Source organism: Podarcis pityusensis, assembly GCF_964106645.2.
Source record: "Podarcis pityusensis genome assembly, chromosome: 13".
Taxonomy (NCBI): domain Eukaryota; kingdom Metazoa; phylum Chordata; class Lepidosauria; order Squamata; family Lacertidae; genus Podarcis; species Podarcis pityusensis.
The window spans coordinates 14,679,512-14,701,578 of NC_138038.1; the positions used below are offsets into that span (position 1 = coordinate 14,679,512).

The 22,067-nt window shown below is 48.8% G+C and overlaps 1 protein-coding gene across 7 annotated transcripts in view; it reads right to left on the bottom strand.

Moving 5' to 3' along the window:
• The window catches only part of FMNL1 (formin like 1), a 131,067-nt gene that overhangs the window by 36,011 nt on the left and 72,989 nt on the right, over positions 1-22,067 (bottom strand). For all 7 annotated transcript variants that reach the window (XM_080976538.1, XM_080976537.1, XM_080976536.1 and 4 more), the window contains 3 exons: positions 21,379-21,472; positions 2,603-2,677; positions 189-299 (listed from right to left, as the gene is read on the bottom strand). In XM_080976538.1, the coding sequence (XP_080832664.1) occupies positions 189-299; positions 2,603-2,677; positions 21,379-21,472 (280 nt within the window). The remainder of the gene's footprint in view (positions 1-188; positions 300-2,602; positions 2,678-21,378; positions 21,473-22,067) is intronic.

Consider the following 22,067-nt stretch of genomic DNA (forward strand, 5'->3'; position numbering starts at 1 on the left):
GAACAGATGACATTCGAAAACCGAGGTACCACTGTATACAGAAACTTTTGTGATTCAGAAAACCCACTTCGCAGAGATGGAAAGGCATCTCAGAATCACTAAGAAGGTTGCAAATGAAAAAATGCATTAAATTAACCACCATCAATAGACACCCACCCACAACCAGGTTTTTGTTACATCCCTCTTACCTCTAGGTAATCATCCAGTCCCAACTGTGTGAACTCATATTGCAAGAAGACCCGGAAATTCATGTTCTCCACAGAGTGGACCACAATATTGATGAACTGCATGCAAGCCACCTAGATTTTTTGGGAAGGAAAGGAGAGCACATTACCTTTGGGAACTGGGTACCTCTTTTTACACTTTTCTTCAGGTTAGGTTCTCATGGATAGGGCTAGTCTGGCACCGATGTGCTTTAACAGGGTTTCATTGTCACATTTCCATTCATTTCTGTGTCTGTTTATACGTATTGGTTTTAACCCCAGTACAGTCGTACCTTGGCTCCGGAACGCCGCAAACCCAGAAGTGAGTGTTCCGGTTCGCAAACGTTCTTTGGACACGAACGTCTGACACGGCTTCTGATTGGCTGCAGGAACTTCCTGCAGCCAATCGGAAGCCGTGTCTTGGTTTCCAAAAGTTTTGGAAGTCGAATGGACTTCTGGAACAGATTCCGTTCGACTTCCGAGGTACCACTGTATTATGCACTCTTAGCCATTTGGGATTTTTTTAAATAAATAGAGAGCATATTAGTATATAATACCTGCTTTTATAATTATATGGAATTTCTTCATAGCTACTTGTTATATTGATATGATTCAGCTGATTAGGCTATAATTTCAACTTTCCACGGTTGCGTTTCATTTTTTATATATTCAGTTCTGATACAGCGATGCTCAAGCAAATTTGGCACTGCCATCCTTAGCTCTCAGCTTGAACAATAAACCAAACCATCTCAAAAGTACAGCCTTAAAAGGGTAGCTGTCCTGAAAGACCTACAATGGCTCCCAGTACGTTTCTGAGCACAATTCAAAGGGTTGGTGCTACCTTTAAAGCCCTAAATGGCCTCGGTCCACTAGACCTGAAGGAGCGTCTCCACCACCATTGTTCAGCCTGGACACTGAGGTCCAGCTCCAAGGGCCTTCTGGCGGTTCCCTCCCTGCGAGAAGCGAGGTTGCAGGGAAGCAGGCAGAGGGCCTTCTCAGTAGTGGCGCCTGCTCTGTGGAATGCCCTCCCATCAGATGTCAAGGAAATAAACAACTATCTGACTTTTAGAATACATCTGAAGGCAGCCCTGTTTAGGGAAGTTTTTAAGGATTGATGTTTTATTGGGTTTTTAAAATTTTGTTGGGAGCCACCCAGAGTGGCTGAGAAAACCCACCCAGATGAGTGGGGTATTTTTTTTTTATTTTTTTTTATTTTATTATTATTATTATTATTATTATTATTATTATTATTATTATTGACTCAGGTGGTGCTGTGGTCTAAACCACTGAGCCTAGGGCTTGCCAATTGGAAGGTCAGCAGTTTGAATCCCTGTGACGGGGTGAGCTCCCGTTGCTCGGTCCCTGCTCCTGCCAACCTAGCAGTTTGAAAGCACATCAAAGTGCAAGTAGATAAATAGGTACCGCTCTGGCGGGAAGGTAAACGGCGTGTGCTGCTCTGGTTCGCCAGAAGCGGCTTAGTGATACTGGCCACATGACCCGGAAGCTGTACGCCGGCTCCCTCGGCCAATAAAGCAAGATGAGCACCGCAACCCCAGAGTCGTTCGCGACTGGACTTAACTGCTAGGGGTCCTTTACCTTTATTATTATTATTATTATTATTATTATTATTATTATTATTGCCATCTCATAACAAAACAGGGATGATGTCTGAGATACGACCACAAACAGTAGCTGTGGGTTGGATCCATAGTCCTACTTAGAATAGAGCCATTGAAATTAATGGACAGGACTAACCTAGGTGCATTAACGTCAGTGGGTCTACTCTGAGTAGCACTTAATTGGACACAACCCTATCCACACCCTGCTCTGTTTTATCTCATAGAACTTATCGATGCCCTGATGTCCCAATTTCCTTGTTTCTCTGTCTCCGCCAATGATGGCCAATGACGTGGAGCGGGCCCAAAGGACAATGCAAAAGGAAGAGTCTGGCCTGTTTGTTTGGCTGCTCCAGCTGCTCAACCGCATTCCCTTTAGCTCAAAAGACAGCAACAAGGAAGGAGCAAGGTTGAGGACAGGAGATGCTGCCTGAATAATCTTGTCACCATAGGGACATTTGTATTCCCGATACCAGACTGGAATATCACCGTCTGCACTGTTGTGGCATTCAAATCTGGGATCGTGGCTTGTTTCCTCCAAACAAACAATGAATGGCAAACCAAAGTAAACTAAAAAAAAAGATAAGCCAATGTTTTGTTTTTAATCGACATTTCAGTGATGTGTGCAAATCAGGTGAAAGGCAGAAAGGCTCTGTGTGTGTGTGTGTGTGTGTGTGTGTATGCGAACACCATCTATTTGTGCTGGTACGTTTGAGGAGGGAGGGAGAGCCCTTGGTAGACAAGAAGCTAAATGGTGACCTTTGCTCCCAGCCTTTGCATTACCATGAAATCAATGTTGCAGTCTTCATTTCGGAAATATTCCATCAGCTTCTCAAAGCGGTTCTTCTCACCGCAGACCTGCCGGGAAGGAAAGAAAGGCAGTCAGGTTGGTTTGGTGCCAAAGGCTTACTTGGCGCTACAAAGTTTCTTTCTTTTTTTAAATATATATATATTTTTATTAACTTTCCTGTTTTACAATTTAATGTCCTCATTTTTACATCCTTAAGATATCAATGACTTCCCTTCTTCTCTTTCCATGGTTCATTTCACATATCATAAATCCCTGCATATTTTACATAAACTAAACCATTCCATTATTGCATCCATCAAAACTTATTTACACTGTTGAATTTATCTTCATGCGGCCAGCGTTTTCAGCTGTACACAGTTATTTCCCATATATTCAATAAACATTTTCCAATCTTCTCTAAACGTATGTTCTTCTTGTTCTCTTCTTTTATATGCTAAGTCTGCGAGTTGTGCATATTCTGTCAACTTAATTTGCCATTCTTCTTTGGTTGGGACCTTGCTCGTTTTCCATTTTTGGGCTAACAAATAACAGAGTTTCAACTGGTCAGTCTGGATGCCTAGGGAGTCCAACAGAGGGCTCTGGCAGCCAGACCCAGTTATCTGTCGGAACTCCATACGGCCAAGCTACTCCTCCGTTTGTGTCCTCCGACGGTGATTAACGACCTAAGCCTTTGATGAGGCTTCAGGCACATTCCCATTACGCAGAGTATCCAGACAGCAGCAGAAGGACGAGAAATATATGAGCTACATCGCTACGTTTTATTTCTAACTACGCAGACAGAAAAGAATATACATCCTCTCTCTGTGAGAGTCAGTGAACCAACTGAGACAAAGAAACAGGAAACCAGTAACAACAACATCCGTCTCCCATGAGACTTCCAACAGTCTGGAATGTAAACAGAGTCTTGTGACTCCAAAAATTGCACAGTGGCATGAACAGAAATCCAACATCATCCCACTCTTGGTACCAAGAGGTCAGCTTGCTAGAAAAGGGTTCTAAATTGCCCTCAGCTATGCTTAGGCAACTGTGCCACCCATGGCTGGGTGCTGCAGCTACTACAGGGCTCTGGGGACTTGCCAACAGGATGCCACCAGCCCCTATGAAGCCAGTGTGGTGTAGTGGTTAAGAGCGGTGGACTCGTAATCTGGGGAACCAGGTTCACGTCTCCGCTCCTCCACATGCAGCTGCTGGGTGACCTTGGGCCAGTCACACTTCTCTGAAGTCTCTCAGCCCCACTCACCTCACAGAGTGTTTGTTGTGGGGGAGGAAGGGAAAGGAGAATGTTAGCCGCTTTGAGACGGCTAAGAGGAGGTTAAGGGGTGATATGATAGCCATGTTCAAATATATAAAAGGATGTCACATAGAGGAGGGAGAAAGGTTGTTTTCTGCTGCTCCAGAGAAGCGGACACGGAGCAATGGATCCAAACTACAAGAAAGAAGATTCCACCTAAACATTAGTGTCAGGGCTGCCTCAAGTCTCAGCTCACAAAAGACCAACGCCTATCTCTTCTTATATACAAAAGTGTTTATTGCAGTTCATTGTTTGCTTCACATCCGAGGCGCGCAGCCCTACGTCTGTTACGCTTAGACCGCTGAAGTCCCCTCTGAGTCAGTCCCTCCCCTGCACCAGTTTAAGAGGCTTGCGCTGCTTCACCTCTTTCTCTCTTTCCTTTTCCGCAGGGTCTTCCTGCCCGCTGGGGTTTCGCCCCTCCTGGATTCCTCTGACGCGGAATCCCCAGACTGCTCTTGCCCCCTCCTGCGGGCTTTGGGACCTGGCCCCTCCTCCGGGCTCCCTGTACTTCCGCGCGCCTCTACATTTGAACTTGGCGCGCGCCCCCAACCTCTAACCTTCCTTTTGACAGCTACACTACTCCCTTCACTACTCCCCTCCCCTTCCGGGAGGGTGGCTTGCTCCGACCTCCCTCCCTTCTCTGCTGCCGGAGCTGCTTCCCCTGATACACTGGAACCTCCACCCCCTTCGCTGCACTCTGGCGGGGAGGCTGGTCCTGACGCCCAGCTGCCACTTTGGGATCCCCCGCTGGCCCCCTGCTCCTGACACGTTCCCCCTGGGGCTCCCCTGGCCTTGACCACCGGCGCCCCCTTCTGGGAATCCTCTGATTCGCTGGAAAGACTCATGGAATCTCTTGAGTCATTGTCATCCTCTTCCTCGCTGTCCTGGGACTCATCCCCATCGCTCTCCATCTCCTGCCTACCCTGTGCCTCTGTCCCTGAACCCCTGACATCCATCCCCCCCTCGAAGCCCCCCCTTCCCCCCTCCCGCTGCTCGGGTGCAGGTTCCGGGAGCTCCGTTGTAGCGGGGGTAGATGCTGGATACAGTTCGTCGACGTCGATCTCCTCTGCTTCCAGTTCAGTGTATGAGTGCTCGAAACCGGGGTCCTCCCCCAACACATCCAAGTCCTCCCCTCCCCCTGTTACTTCAGGCGATGCTGCTTGCCAAGGCCCCCTTAGCCACCCCCTGCGCCACTCCTCTTCTGATTGATTGTCCCACCAGTAAGAGCGGTCCGTGTCCACCCCCGAGCACGATCCCCTTGGAGGGCTCGATTCTGGCGTGGTCTCCTCTGCGGAGGAGAACCCCCGGAAGGTGCTGTCTGAAAGCGTGGGCGTAAAAAGCCAGTCGTCAAAATACTCCGCTGGCATGGGCCTGTGTGGGAAGAGTGCATGGAACTCGTCTTTAAGAAGAGGTTCCTCCAGAGCATAATCTGGCACCCAACTGTTGGCGCTGGCCGGGGTACCTTCCCTGGCGAGGAGGTATTCTACTCCCTCCTCCCCCCATCTCGAGTCCAGAATTTCCGTGACCTCGTTGAGTGGCGGGGTCCTCGGTGACTTCCCCCCCCCTTGTGACTTTCTACGTGGGTCTGGTGCCGTCCCTGGCTCCTGAAATCTGTGTGGGGCCTTGTAGGGTGTAAGCACCGACCTATGAAAGACCGGGTGCATTCTGGAACCTTCTGGGAGGGTCAACCGAAAAGCTACGGGATTGATCCTGCCCTCAACTTGGTATGGCCCTAACTGTTTGTGTCCTAGCTTCTTCTTAGCTAACGACTTGGCCGGCACCGCCTGGGCTGCTAACCATACCCAGTCCCCCACCTGGATGTCTTCTCCTGCCCTCCTGTGCCTGTCTGCCTGCACTTTGTAGGCGTGTTTAGCTAGTTCCAGGTGCCGTCGTAGCTCCTCGTGGACCTCCTGCAATTCTGCTGCTAAATGCTCAGCTCCCTGCGACTCCCCCTGCGTCGTTGTCTCCAACGCCGGGAAGGTTCTGGGATGTCGCCCATTGTTGGCGAAGAACGGTGTCACCCCCGTTGACGCGTGCTTCGTGTTGTTGTAGGCAAACTCGGCCATCGGTAAGTAGTCCACCCAAGTTGCAGGCTTTTGATTGGCGTAACATCGCAGGTACTGCTGCATGATGGCGTTGACCCTCTCCGCTTGGCCGTTTGTTTGCGGGTGTCTCGCCGACGCTAAGTTGATCTTGACATTCAGGATGCCCAGGAGCTTCTGCCAGAAACTGGAAATGAATTGGCGACCCCGGTCGGACAGGATGGACCGTGGTAAGCCGTGCACCCGGAACACGTGGTCTATGAACAGCTTGGCGGTCTGTTCCGCTGTTGCCACCTTCGCGCAAGGAATGAAGTGCGCCATCTTGGTGAACAGGTCTACAACCACAAGCACCGCCGTCTTGCCTCGCGAACTGGGCAGATCAGTAACAAAGTCCAGCGCCACCCTTTCCCACGGCTGTAGTGGCGTCTCCAGCGGTTCCAGCAATCCCGCTGGCTTCTTGTGCACTGGCTTGGACCTCTGACACGTGTCACACCTGGCGACGTAATCCGCGACCTCTCCTCGCATCTGGGGCCACCAAAAGTCCCTGGCTACTAAGTCCGCCGTCTTTTCTTTGCCGAAGTGACCCGCGCTGGGTGCGTCGTGTAACTGCTGTAAAACCTTCGCGCGGAGATCGTCTCCCGGCACGTAGAGAGCACCCTTGCGGGTTAGCAGGCCGTCGCGTATCTGGAATTCGTCGTCCTTTGCTGTCCCTCTGCGCACCTCCTCCATCTTGGATTGTGCGAACGGATCCGTCTGTAGCGCGCGGCATACCGCGTCCAGGTCCACGGCGGCGGAAGCGCATGCCCACGCCTGCGGTGCGAAAATGTGCCTGGCTGCCACTGGTGCCGCTTCCTCGAGATACTGCGGTTTCCTGGAGAGGGCATCCGCTATGACGTTGTTGTCTCCCGGGATATACTCTATCCTGAAGTCGAAATCCGCAAAGAACTCCGCCCATCTCATGTGCCTTTGGCTCTGGAGCTTCGCCGTGCGCCAATACTCTAGGTTCTTGTGGTCCGTGCGGACTTGCACGGTGTGCTTGGCTCCCATGAGGAAGTGCCGCCACGCCTTGAAAGCCGTGTAGATGGCCAACAACTCCCTGTCCCAGATGGTGTAGTTCTGTTCCGACTTGCTGAGCTTCCGGGAATAGAAAGCGCAGGGCCTCCAGTTCCCTTGCGGATCTTCCTGCAAGAGGACGGCCCCCACTGCTCTGTCAGATGCGTCAGTTTCAACCCGCATGGGCCTGCCGGGATTCACGTGTAGCAGCTGTTCTTCGGACCCGAAAAGGCTCTTAAGTCTCCTGAAGGACTGCTCCGCTTGGTCCGTCCATGTGAACTTTTTCTTCTTGGAACTGAGGGTGTCCGTGATAGCTGCCGTCTCTTTCGCGAAACCCCTGATGAACTTGCGGTAAAAGTTGGCGAAGCCGACGAACCTCTGGACCTCCTTCCGATTGCGCGGGCTATTCCAGTCCAACACCGCGCGGACCTTGGCGCTGTCCATGGCTAGTCCCTTGTCGGACAGCCGGTAGCCCAGGAAATCCACCTCCATCACGTCGAACTGGCACTTCTCCAGTTTGGCGTAGAGTCTGTGCTCCCGCAGCCTCTGCAGGACCTCCTTTACGTCTCTCTCGTGAGTCTCCCGCGATTCTGAGAAGATCAGAATGTCGTCGAGGAAGCATACGCACTTCTTGTAGAGGAGTCCCGCTAGCACGTGGTGCATGAAGGCTTGGAAACAGTGGGAGCCATTTTGGAGACCAAAAGGCATAACTCTGTATTCATAGGTGCCCAGCGGTGTGAACATGGCCGTCTTCCACTCGTCACCTTCCCTCATGCGTATTAGATTGTATGCTCCGCGTAAATCCAACTTGGTGAAGATCCTCCCCTTCCGTACCGTCGCGAGCAGGTCGTCAATTTTGGGCATGGGGAAGGCCTTGGGCTTTGTCATCGAGTTGATGGCCCTATAGTCCACAATGAGCCTTTTTTGGGGCGTGTCCTTCTTCTTCACGAAAAACACAGGACTGCCCCCCACTGCCTTGGATTCTCGGATGAATCCCCGCTTCAAATTGTGATCTATGAACTCCCTGAGTTCCTGCATCTCATCTTCAGACATGGAATACAGCTTCGCAGTCGGTAGCGTCGCCCCTGGTAAGAGGTCAATTGCACAGTCGTAGGGCCGGTGGGGTGGTAATTGGTCAGCTTCTTTTTCGCAGAAGACCTCCAAAAACCCCTTGTACTTGTGGGGCACTGCCTGCACCATGCCTAGATGCAACTGTTGCCCTTCCTCCTGGCCCTCCTCCTCCTGGCCTGTCTGGATGCAATGTTGTGCGCAGTAGGACGAGCCAAAGGTGAGCTGCCGCTGGTACCACACTAATGATGGGCTGTGTCTATCCAGCCAACTCATGCCTAACACTATAGGCGTGTCTGACAGTCGGGTGACATTGAAACTGATGACCTCGCGATGATTCCCAATTTTCAGCAGCATGGGTGGCGTCTGTTGTACCACTTGCCCACCCAGCAACTTCCTGCCATCTACCGTGACGACGTTCAGAGGCAGCGTGGCTGGTAGTAGTGCTATGCGATGCTGCTTGATGAACTGCATCCCCACGAAGTCTGCGTTGCTCCCTGAGTCAATCGTAATGGGGACTTTCAGGGTGAGTCCATTAGGTAGCTGGAGAGTAGCAGTGAGCTGCACCACTGGCTTGGGTGGTAAGGGGTCTGTAGGCTGCAAAAGCGCTGGGGACTGCTTCACTGACTTGCCTGGCTGAGCCCCAGCATGTCTGCTTCTAGCCAGGCATTGTCGTTTCCCTGAAACTGTTCTCCTTGGAGCGCTTCCCCTGTTACTGTTGCTAAGGCTGCAGTGTGCTTCTGGAGCCTCTGGGGACACTCTTTGGCCATGTGCTGCGCACTGTCACAGACGTAACACTTCCTGGTCCCTCTAGGAGGCTTCGCCTTGACTGCTCCGGACGCTGAGGCTCCGGCAGCTGTCTGAGCCTTTGCACCACCCAGTTCCATTGGTTCCTCCCCCTCCCTCAGCCTAGGCGAGGGATGCGTACGTCCCAGGTCGCTGGGAAGAAAAGGAGGCGCTCTAGCTGGTGCGCGGACTTGGCGCCCCTCCTCACTGTGCCAAGGGCGTTCTTCGTGGCGCACTCCTATCGTGAGTGCCCTCTGCACGACGTCTGCTAGGGTTTGAGGTCTGTCCCCCCTGGCCAACTCATCTTTTACGGAGCCATGAAGCCCCTCCCAGAACAAGTCTCTCACTGCCAATGAGTCCTTTTCCCAGCCCAGCACATTCAGCAAAGCAAAAAAGCGAGAATGGTACTGACGCACTGTAGCCTTGCCCTGCCTCAATCCATGCATCTCCCGGCGCGCCACATCAACATCAACTGTAGATTGGAAGCAAGCGTCCATGGCTTTGATAAATTCATCAGAGTTCCTGCGGGCAGGACCATCTTCGCGCCACAAATTGCGTAACCAGGCTCTAGCTTCCCCATGCAAATGGGACACAATAAAGCCTACCTTCTCCTCCTCATCTTTGAAGTCTTTCCGAAGCAAATGCAGCGCGTATACGACGTCTGCTCTGAAACTGGGATAATGCTTCAGGTTTCCATCGAAGTGGGCTACTAAATTGCCCCCCCTCCGTCCGAGTCCGATTCCCTCTGATCTGGACCCCGGGAACCCCTCTTTGCACGCATGATCCCACCTGGCTTGCAGATCCTGGCATCGCGCTTCTGCTTCGGCAACTGTCTTCTGAGAGACCCGTACTGCAGCGGAGAGTTCAGCGACTGCGTTTTGCAGGGTCGTTATCTGCTCCTCAGTAGTCATGTCTGCCAAACTTCGTGAGCTTTACAAAAAAAATTTTGCGGTTTCTTAGAGAGGGGACTTACTGTCAGGGCTGCCTCAAGTCTCAGCTCACAAAAGACCAACGTCTATCTCTTCTTATATACAAAAGTGTTTATTGCAGTTCATTGTTTGCTTCACATCCGAGGCGCGCAGCCCTACGTCTGTTACGCTTAGACTGCTGAAGTCCCCTCTGAGTCAGTCCCTCCCCTGCACCAGTTTAAGAGGCTTGCGCTGCTTCACCTCTTTCTCTCTTTCCTTTTCCGCAGGGTCTTCCTGCCCGCTGGGGTTTCGCCCCTCCTGGATTCCTCTGACGCGGAATCCCCAGACTGCTCTTGCCCCCTCCTGCGGGCTTTGGGACCTGGCCCCTCCTCCGGGCTCCCTGTACTTCCGCGCGCCTCTACATTTGAACTTGGCGCGCGCCCCCAACCTCTAACCTTCCTTTTGACAGCTACACTACTCCCTTCACTACTCCCCTCCCCTTCCGGGAGGGTGGCTTGCTCCGACCTCCCTCCCTTCTCTGCTGCCGGAGCTGCTTCCCCTGATACACTGGAACCTCCACCCCCTTCGCTGCACTCTGGCGGGGAGGCTGGTCCTGACGCCCAGCTGCCACTTTGGGATCCCCCGCTGGCCCCCTGCTCCTGACACGTTCCCCCTGGGGCTCCCCTGGCCTTGACCACCGGCGCCCCCTTCTGGGAATCCTCTGATTCGCTGGAAAGACTCATGGAATCTCTTGAGTCATTGTCATCCTCTTCCTCGCTGTCCTGGGACTCATCCCCATCGCTCTCCATCTCCTGCCTACCCTGTGCCTCTGTCCCTGAACCCCTGACAATTAGGAAGAACTTCCTGACAGTAAGAGCTGTTCGACAGTGGAATTTGCTGCCAAGGAGTGTGGTGGAGTCTCCTTCTTTGGAGGTCTTTAAGCAGAGGCTTGACAACCATATGTCAGGAGTGCTCTGATGGTGTTTCCTGCTTGGCAGGGGGTTGGACTCGATGGCCCTTGTGGTCTCTTCCAACTCTATGATTCTATGAGACTCCTTTGGGTAGTGATAAAGCGGGATATCAAATCCAAACTCTTCTTCTTCTCTTGTTCTGCCCTGATTGACTCAGCTTGCAAAAATTGCAGGCGTGAGACCCAAACTGCCATTGCACGACCCCCCCAATTGCTTCCCGTTTTCTCAGCCGGCCAGCCCGACTTCTCGCCAGCTCATCTTCCCAACACTTGCTTCACCTCTGCCAGTCCCAACACTGTCATGGCTTCCTCAAGAGAACAGCAGTTTTATGAGGGAGCTGAGAATGGTAAAAGATCCTTTCCCTCTTTCGCATTAACTGTGGTTCCCTCAGGAGGGAGGGATGGGAAACTGCGGCAGTTTAACAGGCATAGCTGTTGGGAACCAGCCCTGGGTGATTTGTCTTAGGGAAGAAGGAAACAAATCGGATGCCTCTGTTAACACATGCGGGTTTTTTATTGTTGTTTTTCATCGTTTAAGGGTTTTAACAGTTTTAATGTGAGTCACCTTGAGTGACTGTCTGGAAAATCTGGATATAAATATTTTCAACCGTCTGGATATATGAAAGCGATTCAAGACATAATAACCAGAATGCCTACTCTGCTTCTAATCTAGCTTGGCCTTAGGCACAAATGTGAAGCCCATGCTGGCTGCAACACACTTCCAGGTGACTCCAATTCCCATTACCCCAGCCAGCATGGCCAATGGACAGGGATGATGGGAGTTGTAGTTTGAAAAAACCATTAAGAGTGCCGAAGGTTCCACAAACCTGCTTTAAACAAAAAGACTGCTCTCTTCTGCATTCTCTCACACATTAACAGCATTCAAAAATATAGGAAATGGTACAGGAGAGACTCTCAAAGCCATGTCTAGCATGGTGGGTGAGAGTGCCAGATCTCCAAAGAATATTTTAAAAATTTCTCTGGATCGCCCCCAGCAACAAAATAATTGGGAGTTCATTCAAAGTGCATTTTATGACATTTCTATTCCATCCAAGGAACTCGTGGAGTTAGTATTCCTTTTTGTCTTTACAACAGTCCTGCGGTGTATGTTAGGGTAAGAGATTGTGACTGGCCCAAGGTCACCCTGTGGGCTTCACAGTGGAGGAATTTAAACCCAAGCCTCCCTGGCCCAAGTCCAACGTCCGCTAAATGAACGTATTCCGTAATGACAACTGGAACATTAGGCCAAAAAAAAAAGGAAAGGGTTTGTGGGGGGGGGTGGGGGAGAAAGTGGAACTATAACAAATTGGAAAAAAGTGTTTAAGATAACTTTTATGAAAAAAACCAGAAGCCTTTTTACTAGGGTTAACAGGAGACGAAACACCAAAAGAATTAAAAAGACTATTTATGCAACCGACAACAGCTGCACGAATGCTACTTGCCCAGAAGTGGAAGGAAGAAAAAGTCCCCTGACCAACGAGGAGTGGATAACTGAGATGATGACCTATGCCGAAATGGCAATGGTGACCATGAGGATCAGGCACCAAGATGATAAGAAATTCAATCAAGAGTGGAAAAAGTTTACAGAATATAAGACCACTGTGTATACTTAAAAACGTTAGCAGGATTATTGTAACACGTATAATGTAATATTAGTTAAAGGGGGGGGGCAACAAAATGAACTAGAAAAAATGTAGGTAAAGGTAAAGGTACCCCTGACCACTAGGTCCAGCTCCGGACGACTCTGGGGTTGCGCGCTCATCTCGCTCTATAGGCCGAGGGAGCCGGCGTTTGTCCACAGACAGCTTCCGGGTCATGTGGCCAGCATGACTAAGCCGCTTCTGGCGAACCAGAGCAGCGCACGGAAACGCCGTTTACCTTCCCGCTGGAGTGGTACCTATTTATCAACTTGCACTTTGACGTGCTTTCGAACTGCTAGGTGGGCAGGAGCTGGGACTGAACAATGGGAGCTCACCCCGTCGCGGGGATTCGAACCGCCGACCTTCTGATTGGCAAGTCCTAGGCTCTGTGGTTTAGACCACAGCGCCACCCGCGTCCCTAGAAAAAATGTAGTTAGATGCAAAGAAATAGGGGGAAATTTGGAAATCAGGGGTGGGTTTGGGGGAAAGTCTGAGGGATTTAAGTAATACCAGGAGTGCAGAATTTGAAAAGGATGTGAATATATTAAAAAAACTTGCTTAAAAAATGAAAATAAAACATATATATTTCAAAAAACGAGAAAGAGAGTGAAACAGGCGCGGGGGGCGGGAATCAAGCGTTAAAAAAAAGCGTGATTTCGTGCAACCTTACGAGAACAATAGAAGCAGAAAAAGGAGCTTGCCATCGACATTCTGAAACGGAGGGAAACTTCAGGTAGAGGGAAGGGGCGAATGCAACCAAATGTGGTTACCTAGGGTGGCTGCATTACATTGGGGAGGGGGCAGGGGGGCGGTCTTGGTTTTGTTTGGCAGATACACACATTAGTGTAAGGGAGCAAGGAGGAATGGGGGGGGGGAATCTACAAGCAGGCCATTGTGTATGACATTAACACAGCCCTGCTTATATATACAAAGCTCTCCCCTTGGCCCAAGATGTTGTTACTCCTCCAGTTACAGCTGATGCAGCCAGTGGTCCCTGCGTAGGGATGGATATTTGATATAGAGGAGGGCAGTAGGGCTGGGGGAAAGAGGAGAGGGTTTCTCCCAGAGGCTGTTGACTCCGTTTCCCTCGCTTCCCACCTGTGACTCTGAACCCTCAACGGGGATGACTGTTTCACCCAAGATAAAATTGCAGCGTTACTAGAGTTTGCTACAAGCACACGCTGGATACACGGCGGCTGCCTGACTGTCCCAAAGCAATGTCAACATTCAAAAGCACATGCGTTTTTAAAACTTTGCAAAAGAAATGCGTTTTGGGCAACGCAGCTGATCTCTGCCCGGAAGTGGCCTCTGCTGTTTGTTGAATTTAATCAGGCTTTGTTTCTGTTCTTTTCGCTGTTTACAAGCCTGAATGCCGTAAGCTGCTTGCGTGGACTAGGCATAGATTTGCCCGCCCACGCACTCTCGCCAGAATGGGGCATGCTCTGGTTATCTCCCGCTTGGACCACTGCAATGTGCTCTACTTGGGGCTACCTTTGAAGGTGACACAGAAACCAGAACTAATCCAGAATGCGGCAGCCAGACTGGTGACTAGGAGCAGCTGCCGAGACCACGTAACACCGGTCCTGAAAGACCTACATTGGCTCCCAGTACGTTTCCAAGCACAATTCAAAGTGTTGGTGCTGACCTTTAAAGCCCTAAACGGCCTCAGCCCAGTATAACTGAATGAGCTTCTCCACCTCCATCGTTCAGCCCAGACACTGAGGTCGAGCTCCAAGGGCCTTCTGTCAGTTCCCTCCCTGCAAGAAGTGAGGTTGCAGGGAACCAGGCAGAGGGCCTTCTCGGTAGTGGCACCTGCTCTGTGGAACGCCCTCCCATCAGATGTCAAGGAAATAAACAACTATCTGACTTTTAGAAGACATCTGAAGGCAGTCCTTTTTAGGAAAATTTTTAATGTTTGATGTTTTATCACTTTATTATTATTATTATTATTATTATTATTCTTTTGGAAGCTGCCCAGAGTGGCTGGGGAAATCCTACCAGATGGGCGGGGTATAAATAAATTATTATTATTATTATTATTATTAATCAGAATTTAATTAGACCAATAGATTAATTTCAGATAGCTTATCAAGATATTCCAGCTAAGTCAAACTTTGACAACCAAACTTTGGCAACCAAAGTCTAGAAGGGTTTTGACTTCAGAGCATCAAGAAATCAGATGGCACATTAGGAGCCTCAGGTATGTAGAAGAAGACCCAAGGAGCAAGTCTGAAATTGCCGGAAGCCTTAAAACTATGAAGTTGGCTATCTGGGAGTGATGGAAATTATGGTCCTCTTCCCTGATTTTCCTAACTGATCTGGAGATAAGAGGAAGATAAAAGAGGCCATTTGATATGCTTTTAGGGTACTCAGCAATGCTGCAACCTTGTCTGATAGGTCACTTGCACAAAGAGACATCTCACTGTGCCAGTGGCAAAAACCCTGATGTCATCTGGTAAGATAAAAATCAATAAAAAACCTTCAGATGTTTTGCTGGTCCACTGGTGGATGGCCAAGACAACCCACCTGAATTCTGAGATTTCCTCTCAAACGCTAGGCTGCCGGAAAAGTGAGTTGGTACACTGCCCATTAGAACACACAAGGTTTTTTCCTTGAAAAACTGATAGGATTTAAGTTCCCCTTGCCTGTTTATGTAGGTCTTGGCACTGATATTCTCTCTGCTAATACGTCTTTTCTCTGAAGAACTGGGACAAAGGCTTTTAGGGCCAGGCAGATTGCCCAGAATTCCAGGAGGTTTCATGTTGTACCAAGACATCTTTGGAGGCCAATTGCCCTGAGCAAAGGTTTTCCTGCAATGGGTTGCCCATGTCTGGCACTTGCTGGCTGAACAACCGGGAGAATCCTGAACATGCATTATTTGTCTTGGGTCACCATTTCAGAGATTTGCACATCTCTAGGGCCGCCTTTCCCGGCCTCGAGTCCCCAGATACTGTGGGACTAGAACTCCCATCATCTCTGACCATTGGCCATGCGGACTAGAGATGGTGTGGGTTTTAGTCTAGCATCCAGCATCTGAAAACCCAAGGTTGGGGGAGGCTATTCTAGGGGGAAGCAAAGGTGAGGGATCAGCAGAGAAGGTATTTGATATTCCGGCATGGATTCCTGCGGGCAGAACTACAACTTACAATGAAAACGTCGGGTTGCCAGACTGGGTTTACTGCATAACTGTAATATGGAAGTGGGGGAGCATTTTCAGGGTGTGTGTGTAGTTATCACTGCGCAGGAAAAGTGCCTTATTCTTTCCCCACCTGCCACTGATTCTCCTACAGCAGATTTTAACAGTGTTTCCCCCTGTAGTTGGTCTCGGAGACTACATGAATTCCGGGCCCAATTCAAAGTGCTGGTTTTGACCTATAAAGCCTTAAACTGCTCAGGACCACAAGAGCTCAAGGACTGAATCTTTCCATATGAACCTACCCAGACCCTGAGATCATCTTCTGAGGCCCTCCTTCGTGTGCCTCTTCTTCGAGAGGTCCGGAGGGTGGCAACATAAGAACGGGGCCTTCTCTGCAGTGGCTCCCCATCTGTGGAATGCTCTCCCCAGGGAAGTTTGCCTGGTACCTTCATTATACACCTTTAGGCACCAGGTAAAAATGTTCCTTTTTAACCAGGCCTTTGGCTGATCTGATTTACATCCTATGCCCTTTTAAAATGTGTTTTTTTTGGGGGGGGGGCTATTGGGTTGCTGTTTTTCTTTTTATTATGTATTTTGTGGTTTTATATCTTGATTTTATTCTGTGAACCGCCCTGAGATCCCTGGGTATAGGGCGGTATATAAATTCAATAAATAGTAATAGTAATACACGAAGCCTATTTGCAGAGAAAAATGGAGCAGAGAGGGGTTTAACATGTTGATACTTCCTTGCAAATGACACACGCAGACTCAAGAGTCCTCTGCATTCACATAAATTGACAGACACGCATTTACAAAACAGCCATTGTCAGTACACTGCACAGTTATGCCTTGAGAGCAAGTACCAAGTTGGCGCGATGGCAGTGGAGGCAATCACATTTTCTCTGAGCTTGTGCCAGGCTATTCTTTCACGTTTGAACGAACTGTCCTTCTGCAAGAGCAACCCTGCACTTACTTATATTTACATGCTCAAGCAGCTCAGAGGTTGTTAAAAAAGAGATTAAAGGAGTTCTGGGCCTTCTACCCTGGAGGAATGGAGAGACACAATGACCTGTGAAGGACTCAAGACAGCCAGGGCAAGGTGTGTGGGCGAGAGAGGGGGGCATCAAAATTTGTCTGTCTGTAGATCAGGGCAGGGCAGGGGGTGGGGTGGCAGACTGTAGCCCTCCAGACCTGGTTGAACTCCCATCAGCACCCATCTAGCATGGCCAATGTTGGTCTTTAATATGGAAGTTGGAACCTAATCACTTCATCACAGCCAGAGTTTCTCTACTCCGGTATAATCAGTGCTGGGATATAAAAGCCCAGAGTAAACAATCTCCGATTTCTGGCTATGCAATATTGGGGATGTCGTCTTCAGCTGTAGCTAAGATTTCACTCATACACCCTCCAATAATGGACAGCTGCAGGACAATGAAAGGCTGGGGTAATTTCCCTTTTAGGAGTACACTAAGTTAGGGCAGGCATAATTGCATATTTCAGAGACATCTGCATCTCTGAAAAGAATTACACATCACTTGGGAAGACAGGAAAACTAATGCCAGTGTACTGGAAGAAGCAAAGATCGCCAGTGTCGAAGCAATGATTCTTCAACATCAACTTCGTTGGACTGGTCATGTTGTGCGGATGCCTGATGATCGTCTTCCAAAGCAAGTACTCTATTCTGAACTTTAAAATGGAAATCGTAATGCCAGTGGTCAACAAAAGAGGTTTAAAGACCCTCGCAAGGCAAATCTTAAAAAATGTAGTACAAACATTGACAATTGGGAAAAACTGGCCTGCGAGAGCTCCAACTGGAGATCAGCCTTTCCCAAAGGTTTCATGGGCTTTGAAGATGCTCAAACGCAGGACGAAAGGGAGAAACGTGCTAAGAGGAAGGCACGCTTGGCAAACCCTCACCATGATCAACTCCCACCTGGAAACCTATGTCCCTACTGTGAAAGGAGGTATGGATCCAGAACTGGCTTCCACTGTCACTTACGGACTCACTTTTAAAACCGTGTTCATGGAAGACAATCTTACTCGGCTATGAGTGATCAACAAAGGAGAAAGAATTGCATATACAGTGGTACCTCGGGTTACAGACACTTCAGGTTACAGACTCTGCTAACCCAGAAATAGTACCTCAGGTTAAGAACTTTGCTTCAGGATGAGAACATAAATCGCACAGCAGCAGCGGGAGGCCCCATTAGCTAAAGTGGTGCTTCAGGTTAAGAACAGTTTCAGGTTAAGAACGGACCTCCAGAACGAATTAAGTTCTTAACCCAAGGTACCACTGTACAAGCAAAAGTGTCCCTCCTTTTTTCTGAGCTATTTGATATGGGGCAGGCACACCATAAAGAGCGCTATCCAGTGGGTAAACAGCTGGTCTTTAATTTACGACTAATTTAATTTTGTATTTTCTGCCACAGGTGATGCACGCAACCCTGGCTACCCTGCTATTGCGAAGCCTCCGTTTCCAGTCTGTAAAACGGGGGGAAAAGCCACCCACCTACCTCACAAAGGCCTATCCCACAATAATAATTTTTGGTAGCCATCGTTCAGGTTTTTGCCGCCAGGCAAACTTAACACATCTACGCCTCCCCACCCCCCAGGAATCACTATCTCACAGGAGAGAAAACTTAGTGGCAGAATTGACTTGCCAAATGCTAAATGATCAGAGTTAGTGGCCTTAAAACTGCAGAAGTAATGATGCATAAGTCATTTCTGTAAACTACAGACAATTAAGCCATGCAGGAGAGGAGAGGAAAGGAGGAGAGAGGAGATGCGAGGATAATCCCACATATTCAAGCAGAAAGAGAATCTGTGCCCAGGTTTCCACCACCAATACAGGTCCAATTTGTCCAACCGTGCCTGAGTGACAGATCAGGCTTGCACCTGTCTGTTTGGCACCTAGGATTCCATGTCCTCCCGTCCAAAAGCTTTGGCACAAGCCAATCTGCTCCATGGGCAAATTTTATCCCATGTAACCTAAGCAGACTCTTTGTCAGCTCTCCCTGTGTCAGTTTACAGCAACAGCATGAGTGCCAAAGAGGCAAGTTTCCCTTCTATTCCCTATTTATTAACTTAGCTCATCTAAACTTACAAAAGGCTTAATGGGCAGCGTTAAGATAAATTCAACGGTGTAAATAAGTTTTGATGGATGTTATAATGGAATACTGAAAGGCTTAGTTTATATAAAATATGCAGGGGTTTATGCTGTGCAAAATGAATCATGGAAAGAGAGGATGGGAAGTCATTGATATGTTAAGGCTATTTAAGTGAATATTCTAAAATGTAAAACAGAAATTTAATAAAAACTGTAATAATAAAAAATATACTTACAGAGGCTTTACTAAACTTCACTAAGAGCCAAACTACAGGAAACGCCGTATTTGCATTTAAAGTGCAGGATTTTGCTGTTTTTAATGGAAATTGCATCAGCGGGGGGCGGGGCAGGGGCGTTTTTCCTGATTATTAGTGGGATCAAAGCAAATATGGAGGAGAGGGGATCGAACCCTATCCCTGAGGAAGAAAATCCCTTTTCTTAAGGTGGAATTTGCATTAGTTCAGTTGGTAGAGCATAAGACTCTCAAATCTCTGGGTTGTGGGTTCGAGGCCCACATTCCTGTGCTGCAGGGGGCTGGACTAGATGACCCTCGTGGTCCCTTCCAACTGTAATTCTATGATTACTCCAATGGCACCAAGAAGGGATTTCCTCTCAAAGTAAATACCACCTTCAAAAAGCTTTGGCACAGCAAGAAGAATGGGTTAAAACCCTCTCCATACCTCCTCTGCTGCCATTAATCACTCCTCCCCAGCTGATGCAGTTGGCATTTTTAAAAACAGCACACATTTAACATCACATTTAGCTTGACCCTAAGGAGTAGGCGCTTTTGTTCTTACTGTGCATATACAGAACAGACTACAGCACTGTGAGAGAATTCACCCATCAAAGTTTGAGCAATTGAAAACACACTCTCTCTCTTCAAAGCCACACGCCTTACTTATGGAAAAATATGGAAAATGTGACCATTTCAGCTTTATAACAAATCAAGTGCTTAACATTCAAGGGCATGTAAGGCTGGTCATTAAATGTTGTGCGGATGCCTGATTATCGTCTTCCAAAGCAACTACAGTGGTACCTCGGGTTACATACACTTCAGGTTACATACGCTTCAGGTTACAGACTCCGCTAACCCAGAAATAATCCCTCGGGTTAAGAACTTTGCTTCAGGATGAGAACAGAAATCGTGCTCCGGCGACGCGGCAGCAGCGGGAGGCCCCATTAGCTAAAGTGGTGCTTCAGGTTAAGAACAGTTTCAGGTTAAGAACGGACCTCTGGAACAAATTAAGTACGTAACCAGAGGTACCAGTGTACTCTATTCTGAACTTCAAAATGGAAAGCATAATGCCGGTGGTCAACAAAAGAGGTTCAACGACTTTCTCAATCTAAAAAAATGTAGTATAGACACCGACAACTGGGAAACACTGGCCTGCAAGCACTTTGGTAAAGGAGATCAGCCTTTACCAAAGCTGTCATGGGCTTTGAAGATGCTCGAACTCAGGACGAAAGGGAGAAACGTGCTAAGAGGAAGGCATGCTTTGCAAACCCTCACAGTGATCAACTCCCACCTGGAAACCTATGTCCCCACCGTGGAAGGACGTGTGGATGCAGAATTGGCCTCCACAGTCACTTACGGACTCACTGTTAAGACCGTGTTCATGGAAGACAATCCTACTCGGCTACGAGTGATCGCCAAAGAAGAAGAAGAAGAAGGCTGGGGTACAAATTGCAGGCAGTAGCAGCAAAGGGATCTAGAATAAAGTGGGGCAGGGCGCACCAGTTTCCATCTGTTATAAGGCCCCCCTCAACACAGTGTTTGCCCCTCATCTTTCCGTACATGTTCCCTAAGCTTCTGACTGCTGAGTGAGTCATGCTTTATTCCTGAGCAAAATATGAAAACATAACTCACACTTCCTCCTGAAAGGGTCTTCCTTTACAGAAACAAAAGCAAGAACTGCCCACAACCTTTAGAGGAGCTCAAGCGCCACTGTTCATGCACGAGTCACTGTTCTGGACCTACTTCTTCTGAGGGCAGGCTGCCTCTATGCATTGGGAACGGCTGAATGATCAAATCACACAGAATGAAAACTCAATGCAGGAATTTCTACCCCGTGGGAAAGGCTGACTGGAACGAGGCAAAAGCCTGAGCAGTGAATCGTGCAGTGGATGGGTGTACTTTGGGCTGCGCTCATAGGACACTTTCACTACAGTGGTACCTTGGTTCTCAAACTTAATTCGCTCCAGAAGTCAGTTCCAAAACCGAAGCATTCCAAAACCAAGGTGCACTTTCCCACAGAAAGTTATGCAAAACGGATCAATCTGTTCCAGACTTTTAAAAACAACCCCTAAAACAGCAATTTAACATGAATTTTACTATCTAACGAGACCGTTGATCCATAAAATGAAAGCAATAAACAATGTACTGCCGTCACACAATCAATCAATCAATCAGTAGCTGAACTGGGTTCCTCACAAAAACAAAACAAAAAAGAGCCGCAAAAACAAAAACGAAAAGTAAATAGCAAAAACAGACAGACCTAGCATAACACTCAAAATGGAAGTGTGGCACTCGAATCAGAAACGTAACACTCAAAATGGAGCATGTTTGGCTTCCAAAAAAAAGTTCGCAAACCAGAACACTTACGTACTTCTGGGTTTGCAGTGTTTGGGTTCCAAGTTGTTTGAGTACCAAGGCGTTTGAGAACCAAGGTACCACTGTATTTGATTGACTTGCAATCTTGTTGCACGCCAGAAACCAGCACCGTCGAAAGGGTTACGGAGCTTACAAACCTCTTTGAAATTGTCAAACGCAGCTAGGATGATGTCGTGTCCCCCTCGGACCAAGCAGACAGCAGCCAACAGCTCCAGGACGAGAGCTTTAGTCCTGCGAGGAGGAAAGCAGTGAGATGAAGGACTCCCAAGTGGGTCATTGTTCCTGAAAAGGGGCCGAAGGGTGTGATGGATGCAAATGGCTCAAGAGAAACTCCCAAGTGGGGGCAGACAGCTTGTGGGGATGGGGATGGGTTCAAGGGTTGCCATTTCCAGAAACATGAAGCATGGCTGACTAGCTTGAGCCTCCTGGATTCACTTGCTTGGTGGGGACATCTTCTGCGGCAAATTGGTGGGTGGGTCCAGCCTGCTACACAAGGGTTTGGACTATGCTACCTTTCACTCCCTCTGTCATCCACATGAGGGAAGTGATGGGTTTGGGGGCATGTTTTTGGGCTATATAAAGAAAAGCAGGTGGTGAATGGCAAGGGGGTTAGGAGAAACAGCTGACTAGGGAGGAGAGTTAATAGAAAAAGGAACAAGGAAGGCCGCAGGCCGCAACCACAACTGGGAGTGTGTGGGACGGACAGTAGGAGAATAGAACTCATGCTACTTTTTGTGGGCATTTCTTGAGCCTTTCAGGGTTCCTTTGGTGGGAAAAGCAGGGATAAGGGACAAGCCAGACACGGCAAACTGCATCTCCTCCATTA